General features: G+C 40.6%; 1 protein-coding gene across 5 annotated transcripts in view; it reads right to left on the minus strand.

Moving 5' to 3' along the window:
- The window catches only part of PLD1 (phospholipase D1), a 202,462-nt gene that overhangs the window by 101,623 nt on the left and 73,845 nt on the right, over positions 1–26,994 (minus strand). For all 5 annotated transcript variants that reach the window (XR_006777955.2, XM_087861397.1, XM_045788648.2 and 2 more), the window contains exons 4-11: positions 22,813–22,958; positions 22,496–22,601; positions 21,200–21,265; positions 13,908–13,966; positions 12,560–12,652; positions 3,713–3,865; positions 2,277–2,426; positions 1,496–1,579 (exon numbers count right to left, since the gene is read on the minus strand). Coding sequence is in view for 4 of the 5 variants with exons in the window: in XM_087861397.1 (XP_087717523.1) it covers positions 1,496–1,579; positions 2,277–2,426; positions 3,713–3,865; positions 12,560–12,652; positions 13,908–13,966; positions 21,200–21,265; positions 22,496–22,601; positions 22,813–22,958 (857 nt within the window). In the remaining variant the exon portion in view is untranslated. The remainder of the gene's footprint in view (positions 1–1,495; positions 1,580–2,276; positions 2,427–3,712; positions 3,866–12,559; positions 12,653–13,907; positions 13,967–21,199; positions 21,266–22,495; positions 22,602–22,812; positions 22,959–26,994) is intronic.

The raw sequence follows: 26,994 nt of genomic DNA on the forward strand, positions 1-26,994 counted from the left end.
TTTAGCTCTGCCACACATGAGAATAAATAGGCTCACAGACATGCAGACTGTCACACACTTATCTACTGACCCTAGATCAATGATTCTCAACCAAGACGGACTCTGTCCTCCACGGGACATTCAGCAATCTCTGAAGACACGACAGCAACCAGGAGCTTGCTATTGACATCTAGTCGGTGAAAGCCAGACATGCTGATGGTGCTAAATATCCGACAATGCACAGAACCACCTCCCATAACAAAGAATTATCTGGCTCAAAATGACAATAGTGCCAAGGTTGGGAAAGCATGCTCTAGAATTATAGATTTCCATATCACTAAGGCAAAAGAGTAGAAAAGCTGAGTTCATATTCCTAATTACTCTCCCCTCTCCCCAAAATCTAGAATTAGGAAGAAATAAATTATGATATTGTCGCAGTTTATATGTAAGACAGCATTTGAAAGGAAACAAGACAGGGAAAAATAAGGAGCAGCTCAGCAACTAAATTCTTAGAAGGAAAACACATTTTAGACATACATGTTCATTTCCACTGCGGTCAATTTTGGCATCTGCAACTGGTTTTAACTGTCCGGGCAGATGGGTAATTGGAACTGAAGTCAAACTATAAAGCCTACACCAACTCCAAGAGTACAATTTCCCAAGAGCTAAATGAGTTTTAAGTATGAGATTTCCAGTGGCTCTGATAAGCATCGCAACTCTCATGGGTATCTGTAAAGGGGGTCAAAAAGTTGAAATCTGATGTATCTCCAGAAAAGTCGACCAGGCCTAATCATTTCGTAACAGGCAAACTGGAACCATTCCAGCTTCAAAGGGACAATTCAGAAGTATATTCACTGGACCCGGTGACTGAAATACCAAATGAAGGCACCCAAGGAAGATTATTTTCTATCATGTCTCAAACTGTACTTGCATTACAAAATAATCTTTACTAAGATGAATATTTGGGTGTCTATTTCTAAATGGAAAGACAAAAACAGGGACGCCTGGGGCTCAGTTGGTTAAGTGTCTGCCTTTAGCTGAGGTCGTGATCCCAGGGTCCTGGAATCGAGTCCCACATTGGGCTCCTTGCTCAGTGGGGAGGCTGCTTCTCCCTCTGCCTGCAGCTCCCCCTGCTTATGCTTTCTCCCTCTGACAAAAAAATAAATAAAATCTAGAAAGAAAGAAAGAAAGAAAGAAAGAAAGAAAGAAAGAAAGAAAGAAAGAAAGAAAGAAAGAAAGAAAGAGGGAAAGAAAGAAAGAGGGAAAGAAAGAAAGAAAGAAAGAAAAAAAGACAGACAAAAAATTAAGCTAAATATTTTAAGCATATATTTGGAGGTCAAGTTTTTTGAAAAGACTTTTTACTGAAGCCTATTATAGTTAGTTGGTTGAGACTGTAGCCAAACCATCTATGGGTACTGTTGGTTTTCATAATGTACGATTCTGGAACAGCACAACACTGTTTTACACGTCTAATTGTAGAAACCTCCAAACAAAACCCCCATAGATAAATACTAACCACCAATCCGTGATAAAAATCTCTTCTTCTGCCTCTTCCATAGCACTTGCCACATCTTCAAAATACCCTTTGGCATTAACGTACCTGAAAGATGAGATTTTTGTTTCATTTATTTTTTTTTACAAAAAGAAAGAAAGGAAACATATCTTATGGCAAAGTAAAAGATGAAAGCCACTGTCTGAGTCTCTACAAAGCCACCAGTTTACTTTGTATAGCTGAAGACCAAGGATTGAAAATCCCATCTTTCGTCTGCCATGCAGGAAGTACAGCAAGGAAATGGAAGTAAGTGACCAGATTCTGCTGAGAGGACAACAAATTGGTCTCATCATCACATGAGTCAGATGAACCCTCTCATCTTGTCGAACTCACACCATTGTTCTTCTGAGACTGAAAACAGACTGGTTTCCAATCCGTGGGCAGAAAAACATGGAAAGCATTTTATTTAAAAGAAATACCCAGCAAGTAAATTCTCATTCTTAAATTGTAGCTAATAACTTAAGTAAACATTCCATTTGCATCAATAAAAAATGGAAAAGTTAGATTTTAAAATCAAACTTCAAAATCTAAAGCTAGCTATTGAATGCTCACTATGAAAATCTTAAATACAAACATTGGAAAACTAATCTATGCTCAAGTAGTCCTATGAAGAAAGGCCCTTGTCAAGGGTATAATGAAGAATATGTTTCCACAGCTTCGAAAATTGATTCCAGATGAAGTTAGGCCTGCTATAATGTTAGATACTATGACTATAAAAAATAGTCTTAGAGCAAGACGACCTTACCATTTAGCTAAAGTATTCTCCTGGACAGCAGCATACGACCCAAATCGATGGTCTTTGAGAAAGTCGGTGCCGTGTTTCTGGATGAATTCTTCTATAGCCCCTCCCCACCACCGAGCATGTCTATAGCTGTTGCATTTTAAAATAAGTGTCCTTCAAAGAAAATCAAAGTGCGGAAAAGAATGATCACTCTGTGTTCTGTCTCTTCAAAAAAATTGAACCATGAAACATGGGCCATTTTGTTTCCGTATTGCAGCAAACATAGGTTGGAAATTTTAAGCAAAGAGCATCCTGTTTATATCAAAAAAGCAGACTTCTGAACATGTTGGGCAGGATTTTAAACTATATACAATATAGCTAAAATAAATTTTCAGGTTATTTACTCGTTCATTCACGCTCACATGCATAAAGTTACTTACTATGACTAGCACTATACTAGGCTGTTGGGGGCAGATAATCGTAAATCTACAGTCAGAAAAGATAAGGAAGTTTAGCACCTTTTTACACACATACATACACAGACACACACACAAAACACATGCCAATGTGTACTACACAGTGTGTATGAGTTTGAATAAATAAATAAATAGATATTAAATACATATATTAGTCAATATGTGAAAAGAAAGAAATATATATTTGTATACATGAGGCTGAACTTTGTAGAACCAAACGTATATATAGAGAAAAAGACATACACATATTACATAACTACGATCTTCCAGAAAGAAACATTTATTAACACAAACACACTCACTAATAAAATCTGTAGTAAACGTACACTTGAGTATCCTTTCAAGGTATTTTTCTTAAAATCTGTGTGCAAACAGAATTTTTGTAAATCAAATCACTGTTTAGGGGCACCTGGGTGGCACAGTGGTTAAGCATCTGCCTTCAGCTCAGGGCGTGATCCCGGCATTATGGGATCGAGCCCCACATCAGGCTCCTCCGCTATGAGCCTGCTTCTTCCTCTCCCACTCCCCCTGCTTCTGTTCCCTCTCTCGCTGGCTGTCTCTCTCACTGTCAAGTAAATAAATAAAATCTTTAAAAAAAAAATCACTGTTTATGTGTTTCTGTTAATTAAAGGATATCAATTTATAAAATAAAATTTTATTTTTTAAAAAACGTGAAACTATCACTCCTTAATTTATCTGTTTGGTAAACTGCTATTACTGGGTAATTAATTTTGTAATAGGCATACATTTTGTTGAAACAATCATAAATCAACACATGCGGTTATTTATTCTGACTGTTGCACATTGGATATTCTATACTTAAAAATATATAGAAAGAAAAGCAGTTTCATTATTTTTGATTGAAGAGGAGTTCTAAAGAACAACTTTCTAAGATTTAAATTATTTTACTTCCTTCTTGACTTAAGGTTGGGAGAAGAACTTTGTTTTTGAGGGAAATCTTTGAAAAATATTTGAAATTTCTACCTTGAAAGATTATCGATTCGGAGCCCATATTTCGTCTCTGTCTCCTTCTTCCCCACCTTAATTTTGAATTCTTTATCTACCAGCAGCACAAAGGCAATAGCACCGCTGTCTGGCTTCATATATAATAAAAATGAATCTTTCACTATCAACCACCTGTAAGAAGAAAATAAATATTTTTAGAGTTGTATTGGATTACTGAAACAAAAAGAACAAATTATGACAAGTTAAGTAAACACTCGCAGACTGTAGATATCATTTTATTTTTTAAATAAAAATGTCTAGTAGTGATTTTTTAAAAAAATCACTATTCAATAACAGCAATAACAAAAAACGAATAAGTCTATGAGGTTTTTCTAAGAAGTACTGGCACCAAGCAATTCAAAGTAACTCATGAGCTTTTTGCACACTAATGGCAAAGCCGGAAACGGCGCTGACACGGCCACGTAGGGCTTGTAGGATGTAGAGCGGGAGCCTCAGCTGCTGGAAAAATGGAAATGCGTTGGGAAAATGTTTGCTAAAATAAACGGTCATAAAAGAGGCAAATAAGTCTCTCAGGAGGTAAAAATCGTCCTCTAAAAACCACCCAGTAAGCATCTAATACTCCACATATTCTGTTTTCATTCAAATTACTTGTGGTTTTAAGGGCTATTAATAAATGATGTTCAATAGGACACGATTTCTCAGAAGCATATATGTAAGCAACTCAATATATATTTAAGGGTTTCATAATGGAAAAAAAGAGTGATAAGCTGGGAGTTGGGGCAGAGGTAGAAACAGCACAGAGGTAAAGGAGACATGCCCTCCAAGTCGCTTACTAGGCTAGTGGGGGCACAAAGAAGGTCCGAAAAACTGAAAAGGTAATGGGTATGAGGAAAAGGGAGTCCTTAGTTCTGACTAAGAGAAAGAGCTAGAGTCACTGTCCCGGGGTATCTGAGCAAGGCCAGAAAGGATCCGATCAAATAAAACCCAAAGCAGGGTGGCCGAGGCATACATCCCACATGGAGGGAAGAGTTGGCAAAGGCACGGAGGTGTGGAAATGCTGCATGCGGTGGGAGAAAGTCTGGTGAGGCCAGGGTCTCGGGTCTCGGGGAGTATAGTAAGGAAAAATGGGCACGTGAGTGTCGCGTGGGGAAAACGGGCAAAGGCCACACTGAGGAGGGGCTGAAGGCCATGCTCAGGAGGCTGATTTCATAGCATGGAACCAGTGTTTCCTCAACTTGCTTTGCCATCAGAAGCTCTGGAGATGCTTGTTAAAAAATCATAGTTTCCCACGCCCCACATGGATCTATTAAGAAGGCGTGACAATCTGTGTTTTTAACAAAAATACTAGGATGATTATTAGGTAAGAGAATCCTCATGCCCTGGCAAGGAAGGAGATGAGAATAACACTGTAATTGTGTTTCAGGAAGAAAGGTATGAAGGACAAAGAGGGATGTGATATATCAGGTTAGCAAACTACTACAATAATATAGAACAACCCTTCTTATACTTCACTGTAAATATGGCTCTCCTGTTAAAATGCAGATTCCGTGGCTAGTACCAGAAGGACAAGAAATAACAAGTGTTGGTGAGGATGTGGAGAAAAGGGAACCCTGGTGCACTGTTGGTGGGAAAGTAAATTGGTGCAGCCACTGTGGACAACCGTATGGAGGTTCCTCAAGAAAATAAAGATAGAAATACTAATGATCCAGCATTTCCACTTTTGGACTATTTACCTGAAGAAAACAAAAACACTAACTCAAAAAGATGCATGCACCCCTACATTTATTGCAACATTATTTACAATAGCCGAGATACGGAAGTAACTTATCGATGAACAGATACAGAAAATGTGGTGGAATATTACTCAGCCATAAAAAAAAAAGATCTTGCCATTTGCAACAACATGGATGGACCTAGAGAGGGTATTATGCTAAGTGATAGAAGTCACACAGAAAAAGACAGATACTATATGATTTCACTTATGTGTGGAATCTAAAAACAAAAACCAACCAACTAAACAAAGCAAAACAGAAATAGACTCATAAATACAGAGAAAAAATTACTGGATACCAGAACAGGGAGGGATGGAAGGACAGGCAAACAGGTGAAGGAGATTAAGAGGTATAAACTTCCAGTTGTAAAACAAATAAGTCCCAGGGATGCAAAGTACAGCACAGGGAATACAGTCAATGATATTTTAATAACTTTGCATGATGACAGATGGTAACTATATGCATCGTAGCGAGCATTTGGTAATGTATATGAATGTTGAATCGCAATGTTGTACACCTGAAACTAATATACTACTATATGCCAACTATACGTCCATGAAAAATAATAGTAATAAAATAAATAATAGAAATAAAATGCAGATTCTGATTCAGTAGATGTGGGGCAGGGCCTGAAATTCTGCATTGCTAACAAGCTCATGGGTGATGGCACGCTGGGATGACATTTGAGCAATAAGGACGTAGATGGCAGGCACGACAATGATGGTGAGAAGAGGCAGACCGTAGGGACTGATTTAAAATGAATACAAATAGCAATGGTGTCATGCTGCCTACAACCCCCTAAAATCGCGTTTACTTACAGTTGTAGCAATCAAATAAATCAGTTCATAACTGAATAAAATAACAGTGGGCACATTATATCGAATACCAGAGAAAGTAAAGCATATTAGAGAACAGGAAAGGCCAGAACACCTGAATATAAGTAATACTGTAAATGTGACATGGGAAGTCAGCATCTTAAAAAGTCTATAATAAATTGTTGCTGAAATTGCTAGCCACATTATGACTTACTGGCTTTGGAGTTTGGGATTTAATACAGACAAATCTATGTTGGTTTCCACCTAGTTTCATTTCATTCATTTGTTTCTTAACGTACAGGCTGGCTCCTTCCCGATAAAAGGGGATGGGATGGACTTAGGGTCACTAACAGTGAAGGACATACATGTGGCATGGTTAACAAAGGAAAAACGTTAAGGTCACAGAAAGCAAATACCTGACCACAACATTAACATAATTATGGTGATGGCATGCCAACTCGCGTCTGAGCTTCCTGGTGTTCCTTACCCAGTGAAGAAATTACAGAAATAAGAAGGTTCCCCCCCCCCAAAAAAATTAAATTCCAAAGGAAGTTTCTCATTTGGGACCTAACAGCAGGCAACCGAGTAGTATAATGGGTAACATTCTCAATAATTGTCACCAAATGCAGGAATTACTACATTTTGTAAGAATTCTCCGAACGCTGCTCAGTGTAAATGCCCAGCCATGGTATAAACAAGGCCTCGGCGGCTTGGAGGGCCTGCGTTATGAGTGCAGACATGCAGCCGCCTATCGATAAACCTCAGTTCAGGATAAAAGAGAGCGGGACGGATCACGAATCTGTTAAAGTTCCTTCCTTAGCGCAGTCCCTTCTCCCAGCTGCACTGCGGTTCAAGTTAGCGGGCACGCAGCAGGGCACAGGCCCAGAGCACTGCTGTGCTAGCCTGCCGACTGGGAAGGAGCCAGAGGCTTTGAAAACCACAGCTGTCAGGCTTGCCAACTTAAGAAGAAAGTCAAACACAGCAGACTCATGAACCTGTGTGCCTAGAAGTCAAGCACTCCTAAGTGCAGCAGAGCCAGCTCTCATCAGAGCACCACCCGGGGACAACAGTGCAGGATTACGGCAGGGTGACCCCTACCCAGGTGTACCCGCTCCTATGATTGGCAGTACAAAACAAGTCTCAGAAATCCTTCTGAGAGCAGAGGCTGGTGGCACAACCACCAGGACAAAGGCTACCAAACATGGTCTTAGGGACAGGACACAAGGTACCACTGTGCAGACAGGCCCTACACCTGGTGCAGGGGGCTGTGATGTTGGCTATGCTGCATAGCCACATTATGTCACATTATATCATGCTGCAGAAATGGGTACTTCTCTCTAATTGACACAGAGGCTCTGTATAGGCTATCAACAGCCTTGTTCACAATGGCAAGGAGCTGGCTGGGTGTACTGCGGGGTGAGAGCACTAGTCGGCACTGGGGGTACCATTCATGTGGTATCCTATGTGCATTCCTGCCCCGCCCCTCCAAGATGTAGCAGCCTGGAAATACAGAAAAGTTTAGTAGAAACAGCTGGGGTTTTTTTGTTTTTTTTTTTAAAGTAGGCTCCATGCCCAATGTGGAGTCCAATGCGGGGCTTGAACTCACGACGCTGAGATCAAGACCTGAGCTGAGATCAAGGGTCAGATGCTTAACGGAGCCACCCAGGCACCCCTGCGACAGCTGGATTTTAAAAGCTGAATGCCAAAGATAATAATTTTTGTTTTGGTAATGAATTCTTTTTAATAGTCATTAGATATCAGAGTGAATTGATTCCTGGCCTTTAATATTAAGCTCTTCTTAATTATGCCATTCATTAAAACTCTTCTGATTTCTTTCCTTTATCACTTTTGTCGATAGACTTTTTTTCTTTAATGAGAGGATATGCATCAAGAAAGGAACTAATCAACCCGTCTTCTGGAAGGCGGCACCAGGGAGTAAGCACCTACCTACCAGTCATCCTCCCTGGCCTCCGATGCCAGCTCGGCCACCCGCCTGGCTGTGCGAACATGCGTAACTGAGCCTGAGGTCTCCGTCCATAACATGAGGACGACAGCGATGCCCAGCTCATCCGTGTTTGTGCGAAATAACGGAGATGATTCACATACATTGCTCAGCCCTGCGCCTCACGCCGGTAACTAGGCACTTTTACAAACATTCTTGTTCTCAAGCAGGTGAGATCATAGTCTGTTCGAACAAGATGCCTCCTGCCTGAGCCACTCCTTGCCGTGGTACTAAAATGCAGACACGCCACCGGAGTCGGCCTTCTCAGCCTCACTCCTCCTGTTCTCTCCCACCTCCGAGGTCTGGCTGGTCCTCAGATTTGCCAAGGTTGTTCTCTGGGCTTCTACATTTGCTATTCTTCCACCTAGAAATTATTTCTTCCAGATCCTCCCAGAGGCAGTCCTTCCCTGTTCATCGACTCTCTGCTGAAACACTCCTCCCCAGGGAGGCCTTCCCAGGCCACTCAATCTTAAACCGGCCCCACCCCACCACGCTTCACTTCCTCATGACACTTCCCTGGAATTACTTGTCTGCTTGCTCACTGTCTGTAGAATTCTTGGTGTAGCTCAAAGCTTGGCAAAATAAATGCTACATTTATTTCTTAAAATCTATACATCTCCTTCTTTCAGACATTATTTGAGATAAGAAGCTTATCATCCAGTCCACCACCCGATGCAAGAGAAGTTGCTCAACAGATAGGCTGTTTAAGCAGAGATTTTAAATTGTTGGAAGAAATGTTTGCCATGTTTGTCTTTTTTTTTTTCTCCTTTTACTTGTCCCTGAGACAAGGTCATTATGAGACTTGATTGAAAGTTTAATTGCCCCATTTGCTTTGTCTTGGTTTGTCAATGTAGCATAAATAAGAAAGTGAAGGGAATGCTTTTTATGGGTACAAAAATAAAAAAGAGAGTTATGAATGTGTCATCCTTAAAAGCGACTCCTATTTAGATACTAATAGTTTCTATCATGAGAAAATTTCTAAACTAATTTTGTCAGCTATAGCTTGTCATTTTATTTGGTACTCATACTTTATAACCCACACGTGTAACTCAGGAAATACTTATTAATGGGGAACCAGGGCTTCAATCTCCGTGGAAAGATTTACACAATTTAAAATGATGACACATTTCATTCCAGGGAGGATCATATCTCTTTAGATTGTCCTGGTTGAAAGCCTGATTTAATCCCAAGTTTAAGATGTGAGGGAGCCAGGTTCTTTTACAGAACAAAGTCTGGCTCCCATCTTTTCTGGCTGCCCCTTCTCATGGAGGTTGTAACTCCGACAGCAGTCCCTTGACCCCGGGAGCTAAAGTCGCCCCCTCCGGTCCTCAAGTCCCTCACCATCCCACTGCCTTCGTTTCCCTTCAAAGGTCTGGTCACAGCTGCACGGATACCGTTCACACTGCTTGTCACCTTCGTCGCTGACTTCCTTTCTCCTCTAGTAAAGCTCTGTGAGGGCAGGGACTTTGATTTTTTACAGGAGCGAGCACACAACCTGACAAACATTAAGCACTCAGTAAATGACTACATGGACCAGACCAAGACTTCCATTTCTGGAGCTGATGTCTCAGGTTGGGTAGGCCCACAAGTCTGCTCTGCGACAAGGAGGTAAGTAAAAGCCGTTTATAAAGGGGCATACTGGGGAGTTATTAGGAGCCAGGGCAGGGAAGGAGAAGGAGGAGGAGCTGGAAAGGAGCCATCAAGGATGTGTTGTGTTTGCATGTCCTTTATTGTGGGCAGGGGGGCTGCAAACCTGCCAGAGGACGCTAGAGACAGTGCAGAGCTTGTGGCAGAATCACCCTGCCAGAGGGCTGCCAGGGCAGGACTCTGCCAGCTGTTGGCCAAGGGCTGCTCCTGGGGGCTGCGAATGCTCCAGTCTGCTCTGTACGCCTGCAAATGGACCCTAACTGCCCAGAGCGTCTGCAGTCAGAGACTCACGAGGGCTTGCCGTTGGAAACCTTGTGCCTGGCCCCCAGCAGCTAGCTGCCTGCAGATGGACCCTAACTGCCCAGAGCAGACGCAGTCAGAGACTCATAAGGGCTTGCCTTTGGAAACCTTGTGACTGGCCCCCAGCAGCTAGCTCCCTTAGCCAAAGCCGATGCGGGATCGGGGGAGGTTGCTCAGGAGGATTCTGCACCAGGGCCCTACTACTGCTTATGTAAGTTACAGCAGTTTATTTGAAAACAGATATTTTATAGTAGACTACTTCCTTTTTTATTTTAGTAAAATTGTTTTACTGGAACACAGAGATTTTTAATTTTTCCAGTCTAATCTCTTGATCCTTTCCTTGTAATTTCTTCCATCCTTTCAAAACCAAGAAAATACGAGCCTGGCTTAATATTTTTTGCTGGTAGTGTACTTTAAATACGTTTAAAGGTAAATCTTAGTTTACAGCTCATATATTTTTAATATACATTTAGCTCAATTTCATATTTACACGTGAGCTCATATATCTTTTTTAAGGTTGGGGAAATAATTTATACTTCTTAATATTTTTCCAAAATCCCAGTAAATTATTATTATAACAAACAACTTATCTGTTACAGTCAAAATATTATGATAAATGCTTTGAGGACACAAGTAAGAATCAGATGAGAATACTGATTCCCAGGATTCTTTGGTTGGATAGGACACAGGATATGAATTAAAGATCTCTGTCTGGAAAGACAACTATCATATGATTTCTCTCATCTATGGAACATAAGAACTAGGATGATCGGTAGGGGAAGAAAGGGATAAAGAAAGGGGGGTAATCAGAAGGGAGAATGAAACATGAGAGACTATGGACTATGAGAAACAAACTGAGGACCTCAGAGGGGAGGGGGGTGGGTGAATGGGATAGACTGGTGATGGGTAGTAAGGAGGGCACGTATTGCATGGTGCACTGGGTGTTATACACAACTAATGAATCATCGAGCCTTACAGTGGAAACCGGGGATGTACTGTATGGTGACTAACATAATATAATAAAAAATCATTAAAAAAAAATAAAGTTCTCTGTCTGTATCACACAGCACAATATACATCCTCACAAATGTAAGTCTAAAATTATCATCCTTGAAGTCTGACCAATTTTTCTTTTTTAGTTTAAAAGTATACAAGTCAGTGGTTTTTAGTACATTCATAAAGTTGTATACCATCACCACTAATATCTAATTTCAGAATATTGTCACCACCCAAAAGAAACCCCATATCCATTAGCAGTCACTTCCCATTCTCCTTTCCTCCCAGCCCCTGGAGACCACTCATCTACTCTGTCTCTATACATTTGTCTATTCTGGACATTTCATATGAATAGAATCATATAATATGTGGCCTTTTGTGTCTGGCTTTTTTCACTTAGCATGATGTTTCTGAGATTCATTCAGGATATAGCATGAATTAGCACTTCATTCTTTTTTTTTTTTTCATTAAAAATTTCTAAACATTTTATTCACATACAGTAAAACTTTCCCTTTAAAAGTATATAATATGGTGCTTTATAATATATTCAAAACGTTGTACAACCAGATATCTTCATCAACCCAGAAAGAAACCCCAAGTCCATTAATCTTCATTCCTTTTTTTTATGGCCAAATAATACTCCACTGTATGGATATACCACATTTGTTAACCATTCATCAGGTGATGGACATTTGGGTGGCTCATACCTTTTGGCTATTCTGAATAATGCTGCTATGAAGATTCTTCTACAAGTTTTGATACAGACTTATTTTTTCAATTCTTTTGGGTATATACCTAGAGTTACCATATGCCCCAGTAATCCCACATCCTATGTTTAACACACTGCACTGTTTTCTAGAGTGGATGCACCATTTTCTACTTCTACCAGCAATGTAGAAGTGTTCCGATGTCTCTACATCCTTGTCAACAACACTTGTTACTGTGTATCTTTTTCATGACCATCATCCTAGTGGGTGTGAAGGTGGACCCCACTGTGCTTTTGATTTGCATTTCCCCTTATGACTAGAAATGTTGAGATATCTACGTGTGCTTATCAGCCATTTGTATATATTGCTGACCAGTGTTTGAGTTCTAGTGCCCACCAGGTTTTTATGTATATAATAAAATTTGTACACTCTGCCTACCTACAAACTCCAGGTTTGAGTTAGAAAGCTTACATGGATACTGAAATCTAGAACTTAAAATAATTTAGAGTGTGCTCTGTTACGACCTTCAAAGGATAGATAATCAATTCATAATTGAAAACTAGTATGTGAAAATTCCCCAAATATCCAGTTCATTAAAACAAACGCACAAAACTGCTAAGACCTACCTTTTTGACCAGCGGTAGCAGGCTCTTCCCTGACCACAGCAATTCAAGCCTGGTATTCTGTGTCCCCCGGATCTTTTCATTATCATACCTTCTCTGAAAGAGACATCAAGGTAACCCAGCATCCTCAAATTTCCAGCTCACACTTAACTGATACAGCCTCATGACTTGGGACTAAATAAACTATTTCCTTCTCATGTCACTTTCCTCTCCTTCCTTCTTCACCCTCAAATAGCTCGATAAGGCATTCACTAGGCTGGATACTCTGGCAAGTGATCTCTAAAAGCACCTGGTTGGATTGGAGGCAGCAAAATTCCCTTGCACATAGTGCAGGACCTTAAGCATTCTGGCTTCTGGCTCCAAATGCTGAGTGTGTGCTCCAGTCATTGCGACAAGCTGAAAAAGACCCCACACATTGCCAAGGGCCTGCACAGGGATGGTTCAGCTGCTACTGAGATCATTGGAGGTGCTCACCCAAAGGTTTACCTGCAGTTCTAGGATCAAGCCATACCAAAGGAATAGAGCACAGCTATTAGAGCTTTGGAAAGAGAAATGTCTTGATTTCGAAAAACAGGACAAGAAATAACAATACTAATTGCTTAACAAAATAAAAATATTAAAACAACTACTAACAATGCCCTTTACTAAAGAAGCTAAGCTCTTGATAATATCAAGCTCTCACATTATGAAGGAAAATAATCATTAAGTTAATTTCAATCTTGTTACCTAGCATAAATTTTACACAGTATTATTTTTAATCATGAAAATGAATGATAAACAACTAACTTTTATAAGTTATTAAAAGAAGGGATTTGGTATATTTGGTATATTTGATTTTTTAAAAATTGAGACATAATTGACATACAATATCATACTAGTTTCGGGTATACGACACATAAATTTGGTATTTGTATATATTGCAAAAATGATCACCTTAATAAGTCTAGTGCACATCCATCACTGTACGTAGCTATAATTCTTTTCTTGTGATGAGAACTTTTAAGATCTGTTCTCTTAGCGACTTTCTAATATACAACACAGTATCTTTATTTCTAATGCTTTCTCCCACATACTATATTTGCTACCTGTATAAAACATTCCCATTGCTGAGCCAGAGGAAATCTGTGCTGTAAGCACATAAGAAAGAGAATGGAGCCATTGCTACCCTTGTTCAGTATAGCAAGGTAGCACTGTGTATAAAGAGATTCCCCGAGTGGCTCTGACTCTGTTGGGAAGAAAAGAAGCAGGTGGTAAAGCCAGGTGAGCTCTGTCACCAGGAAATGCTGATAAATCAAATGGTGATGCTTATCAGCTTCCACACTTCTCTTTAACATGCAACACTGGAACTTACATGCCCTTTGGTCCCAAATCATGGATGAAAGACAGCTGGCTTATGTCAAGGAATTCTGTCTGAAAAGAGGCCAAAAATCCATACTTTAGAAAGGCAGAAAGAAAAAAGATAAATTCATGCATTTGAAAAAAACATGCATTAGATACCGCTATGTGTAAACACACATGGGGGACTACACAGATCAAAAGATGGCACTGCCCTGAAAGAACGGACTGCAAGTGTATACCGAACTAAGACACAGCCAAGAAAGGGGTGTGCTCTGTCCAACGCAGAGACAGAATGCTCTAGAAAGTTGCCAACAGAGATTTTACTCCCAAAATTCTTCTGTGTTTTTGTTGTTGGGGAAGGAGGATTGTGTGGTGCAGTGGAGACACAAATAGTGTTGTGTGAAGGCAGTGATGTTGGTGCCAGGTTCTGGAAGGTGGACTAGACCTGGCATATGGAAATGGGAGATGAAGGGGAAGAGAGGACAGGGAAGGTGTATAAAGGTCACTGGGTGTACAGTTGGGCTACAGTGAGTAAGATGAAGACAGTAATGCGAAATTAAATGTAAAGTGGGCTGAAGGGAGTTTGGGGAGATCTTTGAACATCAGGAATACCAGAATATTTTCAAACAAATGAAATAAAATAAGGGGCGCCTGGGTAGCTCAGTTGGTTGAGTGTCTGACTCTTGATTTCATCTCAGGCCATGATCTCAGGGTTGTGAGGTCAAGCCCCACACACATCAGGCTCATGCTCAGCGGGGAGTCTGCTCGAGATTCTCCTACTCCCTCTGCCCTTCCCCTGATCCCATACTCTCTCTAAAAAAAGAAATAAAAGAAAATAATTTTACATAAGAATAATATAAAAATAATTCTATTTTTAGAGAGTAGAAAAGGAGAATTTCAGGCCCACCTTTACCACATAAATTATGGGAAGATAAAAACTACAAATATTATGATGACAACATCAACAGCTAACATTTACTAAGTGCTTAATATCTATCTGTTGGCCCTGTACTAAGCACTTTTCACACATTATCTCAAATCTCTCTGAAATAGGTGTTATTTTTTCCATTGTACAGAAGAGGAAACTGAGGTTTAGAGCAGGGATACGCAAACGTTCTCTGCAGAGTCAGACATAAAAATTTTAGGCTCTGTGAATTGTATACTTTAACTATTACAGCATAAAAGCAGCCGTAGACAATACATAGATGAATAAACATGGCCGTATTCCATTAAAACTTAATTTACGCATACTAAAATACAAATTTAATATAATTTTTATGTCATGAAATATTCTTCTTAAATTTTTTTGCAAACATTTAAGAACATAAAACTATTCTTAGCTCATGGACCCAATAATAGCCATTGGGCTCGATCTGGTCCATGGGCCATAGTTTACCAACCCCTGATGTAGAGAAGTTAAATAAATTGTCCAAGATAGAGGCGCCTGGGTGGCTCAGTCAGTTAAGCATCTGACTCTTGGTTTCGACTCAGGTCGTGATCTCAGGGTCGTGAGATCCAGCCTCAAGTTGGGTTTCACGCTCAGCGAAGAGTCTGCTTAAGACTCCCTCTCCCTCTGCCCCCTCCACCCCCGCATGCGCTCTCTCTCTAAAATAAATAAATCTTAAAAAAAAAAAATTGCCCAAGATAATATAATCAGCAAGGGACAGATTCAGAATTAGGTCAGACCAGACCGTATCCTCAAAACAAAGCTGCAAAAGCAGTAAAATCATTCACCATGAGTGTTAGATGAAACCGTGAGAGCACAAAGGGGAAAACCAATGGACATTACAAAATTCTCAGCACACACAGGAGTTTCACCTCATGTAAACAGCTAGAATTAGATATCCTGCTCCCAAATTACAGAATTTTCTTTATAAGTAGCCACAGTAGGCCCAGATCTACCAATGGCTGTACACCATGTCAATAACAGCATTAACGGAAAACTCAAAATTAAGAAGATATGTTCCTGGCATCAGGAAGCAGAGGCGAGACCAGACATGGAAAACACTCCACATCAGCAAAGTTCTGGAAGGTGGAAGAACCACAACAATTACATGTCAAAATAGTTACAGAGGGAAGGTGACCACTTCCCAAGCCAATGTGACACCTAAGAAGAAATTGCATTTGATCCAGGCTTATAAATGGGATTAATAAAATGAAACATAGCAGTTTTCCTTTAAAGTTTTGTATATGTGATTGGAAATAATCTAACATTAACCTTGTGAGCAAAAAAATTACAAATCTCTCACTGCTGTCAGTCTTTACCCAGTTAAATGCTTCCATTTCTTTCTTAGGGTTATTTGAGGAAGTATTTAAAATTCAGAAAGACTTGGGGGGCCTGGGTGGCTCAGTCCATTAAGCATTTGCCTTCAGCTCAAGTCATGATCCTGGAGTCCTGGGACTGAGCCCCACATAGCGCCCCACATTAGGCTCCTTGCTCAGCGGTGAGTCTGCTTCTCCCTCTCCTTCTGCCCGCGCCCCCACCCCCGCTCATGTTTTCTCTCCTTCCTCACTCCTCCTCGCTTACTTGCTCTCAAATAAAGAAAATCTTTTAAAAAATTCAGAGAGACTTAAAAACCCCAAATCAAACATATTCTCACAATAAATTTTTTATAAAGATTTTACAAAGACTTTATGTTTCATTTCTGTATAAAATATTGTGATTCAGTATCATATTTTTTAATCTGATTTGTGGAAATGCTTCTAATTGGAAAATATAGTAATGCATAAGTTATTAGAAGTGACACTGCAGACTTGAGCACAGAATCCAAAATGTTTTAAAACCCTAAGCCACAACTTCTCATTTTATCTCGAGGGAGCAGAAAGAAAACGTCAATCCTAGTTTACACCGGTAGAAATTATTACAGCGGTGTAACTAATTTATATGCAAAGCTACAGAACAGTTAAATGGAAGAACAGGAAATGAAAAGGAAAAATCAAGGAAACCATTTAGCTAATACCTGGATAGCTTTTTATTTATATGGCTCTTACAATTGAATTGACAGCACAAGTATTCTTTGAAATAATTCAGAAATTGTATCTTCAGAATATCATAATAAAATTGCTAAGTGTAAAGAATTTCATCTAAATAAAGAAATACATTAGTAATGCAGAAAATTTAAAGTTGTGCACCAATATAAAATTTAAAATTATCCTAATCACTTTAGTTTGACTAGGGAGAGATTTCAAGAAACAACTAGCCCTGTTACAGACCCAAAAAAAAAAAAAAAAATATATATATATATATATATATATATATATATATATATATATATATATATATATATATATATCTGGCAATACATGTTCTAATACCGATTTATCAGATTAAAAGTAAATGTGGCAAGGTCAATTTAGAAGCAAACCCAAATAACACTATGTGAAACTGAACAAAGATTGTGTTGTCCACACTTCTCAATGCATCCTCAGTGATAACATTTCTGTTCTCTGTTTGCTCAGGTGAGTCTCAACATGAATTTAATGATCAGTTTAGCTGGACAATATTCCACAGGGCTTATTGATCTCTTGAATAATGTATTAATCAATATTTTTTTTCCAAAGGAACTTGTGAAAAGTACAAGTAAATGTTAGGCAAACAGGGAAGTGAAGTTCCAATGACAAGGGACAAGCAATTAGCCCAAGGGGTAACAACAAACCCTGGAAATTACCTGGCAATCATGCATACACTGCTCCTCTACCTCGTCTTTGTACTGGAAGGGAAGGGGGTGCTCAGAGGCCACCTGTGTGCCTGAGGTAGCAAAAATTCAAGCAAGTGCCCAAGGGGGAAATTCTCGGAAACAAAGGAGGCCAGAGCGTTGGGTTGGGCAGTGCCCTTATGGGGAGGGTGGGAGGTTGGCTCACCTATTCAAAGAAAGCCTGCCTTCCAGGTCAGACTGTGAACAGAGCCCCAGAGAAAAGAGAAGACATCTCATCAGTGGAGGACACGGAGAGGCTAGCCTCTCTCAACTCTTAAGACTCAATCATGAGAATGACGAGACTTCCCTTACTTTGCAGATGCAGCTGTCTAACAGTACAGCTTCTCTTTGTTGGCATGGCAACACTGTGTGCATCCTCATTCCTCTTTACCCACGCTTCCCCTCAAACTAAATTCACTCACCTTATAAAACAAGGGAGGGCTGAACTCAGTATTATTAGTCTGTGGGATGTTTATCTTCAGATTCCTTACTTCCCAGAGGGTGATTAGCTTGAAATTACCTTCTTGGAGGTAAGGAATCTGAGTTATGACAGTCAAACGATTTACTGGACGTTAGCAATACCATCGTATCAACCCAGGACGCTTCTCCTGGAAATGATGCATTTCCTTCATTTCTAGATTTTAATCTTCAGCTGGAAAAAAAAGTGCATTTACTGTTCCTAATTACTCTTCCTTTCAATTCCCTGCAAGCTAAGCATTTTCCAGTTACTAATTAAAATGCTCAGCTACTGGGTTCAGTACTAGAGCTAGCACTAATACAATTTAGAATATAAAAAGGAATCCTGTTTGAGATTTTGTTTGTTACAATTGAGTAAACAAATCTCTCTTTTTTTTAAATATCTATACCTTGAAGAGAGTGCAAAGACATTTGTCCCTATTTTACAAATGAGTAAAGAAAATAAAATGAATTACCAATAATCTCTGAGGGAATTATCCGATGTTAAATCCACTAAAATACTAAGATGTTGGTTTTTCAGAACCTCAAGGAGGAAAAAAGGAATTAAAAAAGTTGTTCTCCTGGAGAAAAAAAGTTCCTGATCTAAATACTAACCTAAGCAATGACCATATGAAAATAAGAAAAGCTGTTCATGTCTGGTTTCATTGAAATTCTATGGAAATTAGGGGCATGATCCTATCTGATGCCTTGACCTATGGTCCATGATCTCTGCCCTAAAGACCCAAATTAACTTCTAATAGGCTTGCTTTACACTTATAAAAACGTAAATTAATTATATGTGATTGTATAACAATAGCTCTTAATATGATTTTATGGACAGTTTTTTTTTTTTTAATATTTATTTGTTTGACAGAGATAGAGACAGCCAGCGAGAGAGGGAACACAAGCAGGGGCAGTGGCAGAGGAAGAAGCAGGCTCATAGTGGAGGAGCCTGATGTGGGGCTTGATCCCAGAACGCCAGGATCACGCCCTGAGCCGAAGGCAGATGCTTAATGACTGAGCCACCCAGGTGCCCCTATGGATAGGAGTTTTAATATTTCTCACAATTATCAAAGGAGACACAAAGATGCCAATCTAATCTCACAAATATGAGGCAAAAGTCTATAAATCTAGTCTCTAAGCCAGATTACATTAAAGTTCAATAATGTTAGAAAATTAAGATAGATCAAGTTGTATCTTATATCTGAATCATTCTGGAGAATTCCATCCTTGGGGTAAATAAGTGCCCATCAAAAATGTGGAGTAACATATATTTGGGTCAGTTGTAACCAGGTTTTTCCCTTTCAAAGGAAACGTTTAGAAGACATTCTAGAATTTCTAGATATAATATGGCTCAACTCTTGAAAGATTTTTATGATTGGAAAATAAATTAAGATGAACATTTAAGAAAATGTACACATTCTTTAATCAACATCAGAATCCAAAACGTAGTACTCTACGTAGAAAGAGAAGACTAAAGTCAGCAATTACTGTTGGAAAGCTAAAAGAAACAGCACAGTAGTAAAGTCACAGGCAGCAGAAGAGTAAAGCGAATGGAAAAATCATTGCATGCTGGTACCAGTACACACTGAAACAATTCTCCATTACAGAACACAGCATCTTTGACTGCAGAGAACACAACAGGGAGCACCTTATCTAGCCGCAGCAATGGCAGTTATACAGTTGGAAATAATGGCAGTAACATCCTTACTCGCTATACTCTTTCAAAGATGCATGTTCCTGAGTCCCAGAAGGGAAGAAATCCCTCCGATCATCCTTCTCTTGAGATCCTCTGGTTGGACCCCAGTTGCTGGTTTCCCTGGGAAAACTCCAGGATTATGAAACCACATACGCTCCTTCAAGTCCATCAAATGGAACAGTGCCAACTGCTGCAGAAGGTGGGCCATGGGCTCGGCCCCGGATCATTTGTGTGCGGGGACCAGGGGACCAGCTGGCTGCTTGTCCAGCCTCCAGATAATACCCTGGCAGGCAGCAAGGATGCAGCACGTCACCAGAAAACACGGAGCTCTTGCTTCCTCTGCTAAATACACAGAGGGCTTCCTTCTTCCTTTCTGTTTTATAAAAGATATTATTTATCTATTTACTTGAGAGTGAGTGAGCCAGTGCAGGTATGCGGGGTGGGAAAGGAGCAGAGGGGGAGGGAAGGGGGGGAAGGAATCTCTAGCAGACGCTGCGCTGAGTGTGGAGCCCCATGTGGGGCTCGATCACAGGACCCTGAGATCATGACCTGAGCAGAAACCAATAGTCAGATGCTTCACTGACTGAGCGCCCCAGGTGCCCCTTCCCTCTTTCTATTTAAGTATTAAATAAGGCCATTCTCTAAACTAGAGGCCACGTCTAGTAGGCCATGACCGCCTACTCCTCATTTCCGCACATTCACCATACACATACGCTCAACCCCACACTGGTACAGTTTATATATACACAGACACAAAACACATTCTCAGTTATCTGGTCCTTTGGATAACTGAAGTTTAACCCTTTAAAAACACCCCTTCACGGCCTCAGAGAGGACTGACGTTACTGTTTTCTGGGAACTTCTGTAAAAGCCCTCTCCCTCCTCTTTGGCAGCTGTGTCTCCTAGCTGCTTCTAAGCCCCACCACCTCTTTTCTCTTATTTCTTAAGAAGTTTTTCTCCCCCTTGCTTTTCCCATGCTTCTCACTTTCACATGAAAAGACAGGCCTTTTAGAAGCATCGCAGGCCAATCTGATGGCTAACCAGGCAGGACGCTCTGTATAAGCTTTGGTCATTCAACTCTGCTCAGCTCTTTTCATCACCTACTACTCAAGTGTTTTTTCCTTCAGGGTTAGAAATGCTTTCGGGCATTATTCTGGAAGCCCGAGGAGAAAAGGACGTTGGTTTCTAGATAATTTAGCCTAGAGCAGTGTTTCAATTTCATTTAAATCTAATGTTCTAGACACGGTAATTCATATTTGATATTTTTAAAATAGCATCACCATGAACTAAATTACTGCTGTCAAATCAATTTTGCATTCATTTCATTAATTGTAACTTAAGGAACACTGCAGAAGTGGATACAAGCACTTGTGTTAATAAAATGATCCAACATTTAGCTGGCAATTTATGATTTTATAAAGTATTTCAAAATTTAAGTCACTGAACAGTACTTACTGTCGCATGGTAGTTTCTATACATGGGCATTTTTAGTAGCTTTGTCAAATAATCTTCCAGTTGTTTCTGTAACACAAATAGATTAGATGAGAGATGACAGTGATGTGATCATTATCCCATCTTAACTTCTGCAAACTTATTCAATTATTTATTCATATTATTACTGGGCAAGGAATCTTGAATAGCATTAAGGAGTTATTTCCATAATTCCCCTGAATCATTATTCAAATTGCTTCTTGCTATTTAACTTTTCACATGCTTATGTCTTTTATAAACTGCTGACAAGGCCCAAGCTGTATATTCTTTTAATCTTTCATAGTTACTAGCACAGGACTTGCCCACAGTACACAGTCTTAGGGCATTTGTTGATTTTATCAAAAACCTGAATTTCCTTAATTCTAACACTGAATCTACTGGTGAATCTATTACAGTTTTTTAACAGCTGTTGGGCGGGGGGCGGGGGGGAGGAGATATTACAAAATAGGAGAGAGGGAGACTTTCTAGTAAGTTATACCTGATTTCAACTATGTTCAAATGTGGGAGGGTAATGTCGATCACATCGACTGTGAGGATGTGTGGAAGCACGAACTGTTAAAGCCACAGCTTCTCATGTTCGACTGCATTCATATAAGTGCACACAGAAACCCCAGACTGCAGAGTTTTACATATCCAGGTATCTTGGAAAATATTTATTCTAGATCCCTAAAAAGATTTTAAACAAGGTGACAACTATATAAAGGAAAGATCAAATATCACTTTCAGAACATGAAAGTTTCAGATTACAAAACAGAACTGACATTTACTTGTTAATTTTCTAGCAAAAAAACAGTCTCCTACCCTGTGTGGCACCATATGACTGATGTGGAGCCCCTGCGCCTGGGGCTTCCATCCTACCCCTCTCTGACCCTAATGGCTCCACCCATATTTTGGGCATGAGACTTCACATATATTTAGGTAGGACAAGCTACTAGAAAGCCTGGAGCAAACAGATGAAAATATATGCTTTTAAAAGAGGAGCTCTCAAAACCCTCAATGATGAGCTCAGTCTTGACTCCCAAAAAGCCCAGAGGCTCCTGCTGGGAGGACAGCGTCTTCATAGAACACTCCTCCTCGCCCCAGGTCAGAATGGCTTGGGGAAGAAGGGCTGCCTAACAAGTTCCAAAGAAGCCAGCCTGGGTGAGGGATCACGGGGCGAGAACAGTTGCAGCTAGGCAGCCCCTCACCCCCCAGGAGCCACCATGTTTCTACAGAACTGCAAAATTATATTCCGAACAGCAGAAGACTGGAAGGACTTACCCTTCTGCCAAAGAATTGTTCTTCTCTGATCATGTTTTCAGATGAACGGGGCAAACTTGGCATCTCTCGAGGCTCTTCTTTGACATTCTGTCTTCTAAATGTGTGCCTAAAATACACACACAATGGAAACATCAGATTATTCTTTGAATGATAGTACTCTTGTAATATCTTTCATAAAATGGCTTATTTTTAGAAAAGCCTATTTAATAGAAAATACCCACTGACAATGGACGAGTTAACCCATGACATTGATAAAATACTCTTTCCACCCAACTTGTATACTGGGATAACTTTATAATTAATTCTGAAACAGTTACCTTCTAGTGGGAATGGGGATTCGGATAAAAGCTTTGTACTTGAGCAGCTCTCTGTGAAATTCTTGAAAGTGCTTGAATTTCCTCTTAACTTGCCACTTAAACTCCCCATGTGTTAATTCAATAGTGTAAAGATTGATACTTGGTACCTACAGTGATCAATAAAAATAATTGATACTTTAGATAACAACAAAAATTCTAAAATCTCTCCATGAACAATAGCTAATTATTAAGTAACTTAAATCCGACCTACATATTTTGGGTAAGTACTTAGGCCAAATGTTTTCTAAAACAACTGATTACAGAAATAGCATTCCCTTCGATGTTCACCTTATAACTACATAAAGAGAAACCCTGAATCACACCAAAGACAAACTTCCACAAATCATATTGCTCCAAATACACACACACACACACACATACACACATACACACACACGTGCACACACACGCGCACACGCATACACACGCGCACACACATACACACACATACACACACGTGCGCACACGCACACGCATACACACACGCACACATACACACGTGCACACACACATACACACACGCACATGCGCGCGCGCACGCGCACACGCATACACACGCGCACACGCATACAAACACGCACACACATACACACACACGCACATGCACACACACATACACACACATACACACACGCACGCATACACACACGCACACACATACACACACACGCACACACACATACACACACGCACATGTGCACACACACACACACACACACAGAACCCTGAAACAAGAAACCAGGCAAAGGAGACAATGCGTGAAGACCCTAATTAGTCATCAGCAGTAATTTTGCTCGTCTAAAAGTACAAGCAGTGAACAGAAACTGGAAGGGGTGAGAAGAACGCTAGAGGAAATGGATTCCAGGAACGTGATAAGATCTTAGCCCACTTCTTGCCCTTCACAAATGACATTAATGCCTTCTCCTCCTGAAACACAAGGTCTATCCTTGTCTACAGCATCTCCCTGTCTGGAAGAACCACCTGTGACCAGCAAGGTACAGGATGATTAGAGGGAAAGAAACCAAAGAATTTCCTACACACAAAATAGTTTTTCCAATTACTTAACTAAAATGAACCCATTTAAAATTTTAAAAATACTTCTTATTAAAATGCAAATATTGACGAGTGAATTACTTCAATCAGAAAAACTAACAGACCTGGGGGATAGTTTTGATACAGTACAAAGCATAGGAAACTAAGGGATGTTTATAAAACAGAGGAGGAGGGCGCCTGTGGCTCAGTTGGTTAAGCGTCTGCCTTTGGCTCAGGTCAGGATCCCAGGATTCTGGGATCAAGCCCTGTGCAAGGCTCCTTGCTCAGCGGGGAGTCTGTTTCTCCCTCTGCCCCTCCCCACTGCTCATGCTCGCTCTCTCTCTCTCTCTGTCTCCCTCTCACAAAAATAAAGAAATAAAAATCTTTAAAAAAATAAAAATTAAAAAATAAAGCAGAGGAGCAGAGGAGATCTTGAAAGAAGGTCCAGGAGTTGGGGGAGGGGAGGGAGTAGGGAGATGGCAGGGCACTGGACATTCTGGACCACCTAGAGGACACTGGCCTCTGCTGGGAGGTTTAGGCACCAAAGGTGTTAGGGATAGGAGAAAGTACATGTCCCTTTCTCTGTTAGTTCATCCAGGCTCTGGTGTCAGCAAGCCCATGGGTGATTCCTGGCCCACTGTCATTCATTACTGATGTTTGTCACACTTTGCAAACTTCGACAGCATGACCACTCCGTGTAGATGTAGTATAGAAAACAGGAGCCTGAGAATCAAGGCAACTTAAGTGTCCTTAAGTCTGGAATCCAACCACATCACTGGTAAATATTGAAAACTAGTAATTGCTTTGCCTCTAATTAGGATTCGTGACAGTTACTACAACTGGAAGTTGAAAAACACCAGTTCTGGGTTTCAAGATTATAAGCCTGCTTTTACATTGGCTAACATGACAGGCATCATCCTCCATCATGCTTCACAGACAAGAATACAGGAAACTCAGAGTGGCCAGAAATGTTACATTCACGTGAAAGGCTCAATTTAAAATGAGCCAAATAAATAAGAAAGATTATACCATTTAGGCAAGTAGCTACATTTCCTAGGATTATACTTCCCATCCTATGAAAACTGAATACTTAGAAAATACTGCAAATATCCAGTTTTATCCCTCACATATAAACCCCAAATTTCGTATACTAAACTTCTTAGCGATTGTGAGGCAGTACGGTACCATGGAAACAGGCTAGCACAGCCGTTTTGAAGCTTTTAAAGGTCTGAAACCCTGTGGTGCAGCCTGCCAGCTGTGAAACTTCAGCCAAGTGTTACCAAGTGTTACCTCTGTCAGACAACATCCCAGCAGAATTATAGGAATTCTTTGGAATTGGAATAATCTGAAGACTTTTCATAAAGGAACTGCTTACGAAGACATGCTGGGGGTAAGGAAATTGCAGGACAGTAACCTGGGATTCTGAAGGCATCCCCAGTCCTGAAGGGACAAGAGGCAGGACCAGGTACTGGAACAAGGAGAGAACCGTGCGAAGATGGCTGCCTTGGGGGTAGAAGTGCCGTTGGCCAAGGAGCATAGCCAGCCCAAGGTGACCCCCAACTCCTCTGGGCTCTCCATTGTCGGAACCCTAGCAGAGGACAAAAGCAGAGCCTAGAGGGGCAGGGCATGGGGTGGAGGAGAAGGGTGGGAGGGGGTGTAGGGGGCAAATGGAAATCTCCAGCCTGAGAGGGCCCCAATAACATCTGCCTCATTGGGGTGTCATGCAAACGAAGAGAGAAGTGCCCTGCCTTGAGCCGGCACTTAGAATGTGTTCAGTAGTTAGAGAAAGTATATTTTTATTTACCTGGAATCACATTTAAACCTCATGAATTTAGTTGGTATTTCTTGGATAAAGATGATCCTTCGCTTTCTCACACAGACTAAGATTAAACAGAGCTAAACCAAACTCACTTGACTAACAGGAGAGTACAAGCAAAGAGAAGGCCCTGGCTTGGGGCCTTGAATATTTCTCTTCGTGAATAACTTCAGCAGACACCTCATGTTAATAATAATAGTATTATACAGTGGTGCTTCTGTAACCCTGTAAGCGCCGAGGGCAGGCCGCTTTGGTATGAAGATTACTTTGAGTTAAAAAGCAATCAACACCCAGCAGATCCAGGAAAAGCTCTTTACCTGCCCCTCAACTGCCCAGAAAGAATTTATCTAGAGGACCTGCTCCAGGAGGAGCGCTCTCACCACAGAGGATGACGTTATACTGTGGACTAGGTATGGCAGACAGGGAGAACCAGCAAGGCCTCTTTGATCAAAGTCCTCTGTGTCTCCTTGCTTCCCAAAGGCCCAGCAAACATTTGTTTACCAAACATTTGCTCTTTTTCATCTCCCTGTGAATCGCATTCCTTCCCTTTGAAGTCCCAGACCCCTACCCAGTTCTCCATAGTAGTTCGGAATGACAAACAGACCTCCTTTTGCCTGTCTTTGGAATTTCCATGTCTGTGTGGATTTCCCATACATATGAAATTAGATGTGATTTTCTCCTATTAATCTGTGTCATGTTAATCTGAGTCTTTATCTGGCTAGAAGGACCTTTGAAGGGGACAGGAAGTTCTTGCTCCCCAATAATATAATATACAATATTCTTGTCAAATCCTATGTATAATTATTCTTAAGTTCTCATAACAAACCTATACGGTAGGCACTGTTACACCCATCATTCACACGAGGAAACTGAGAAACAGAAAGATGAAGTAACTTGCTGGAGATCACGAAGCAAAGCCAGGAATTAACCATGCAGCCTGCCTCTGGAGTCTGTGCATTTAATCCCTTGAGCATGCTTACCTGCTCTCAATCTAAAAGCTGGTACGCAAAATAAGAAAGCAAAGGTCATCTCAAAGACATTTTTGAGTGGGCCATGCTCGGTGGTGTCTCAGGGAAGTACAGACTCATCTCATACAAAGAGCCTAAAGGAAAGGCTGCACACAGAGGTGGGTGTAAACCAGGGGTCAAGACATGTGCACAAGCACGGGCAGGCCGGGACAGACCACTAAGCAGAACTATGAGGACCAAGGTAGCACGTGTCATCCTGCAAAAGACAAGGAGGGAAGGCAGGCAGAACCGGCCTCTGGAGAAAGGTTTTTCTACACCTCCCCAAGG

This window comes from Ursus americanus, chromosome 4 (assembly GCF_024610735.1).
Source record: "Ursus americanus isolate L20-20 chromosome 4, mUrsAme1.1.p, whole genome shotgun sequence".
NCBI classification, from domain to species: Eukaryota; Metazoa; Chordata; class Mammalia; order Carnivora; family Ursidae; genus Ursus; species Ursus americanus.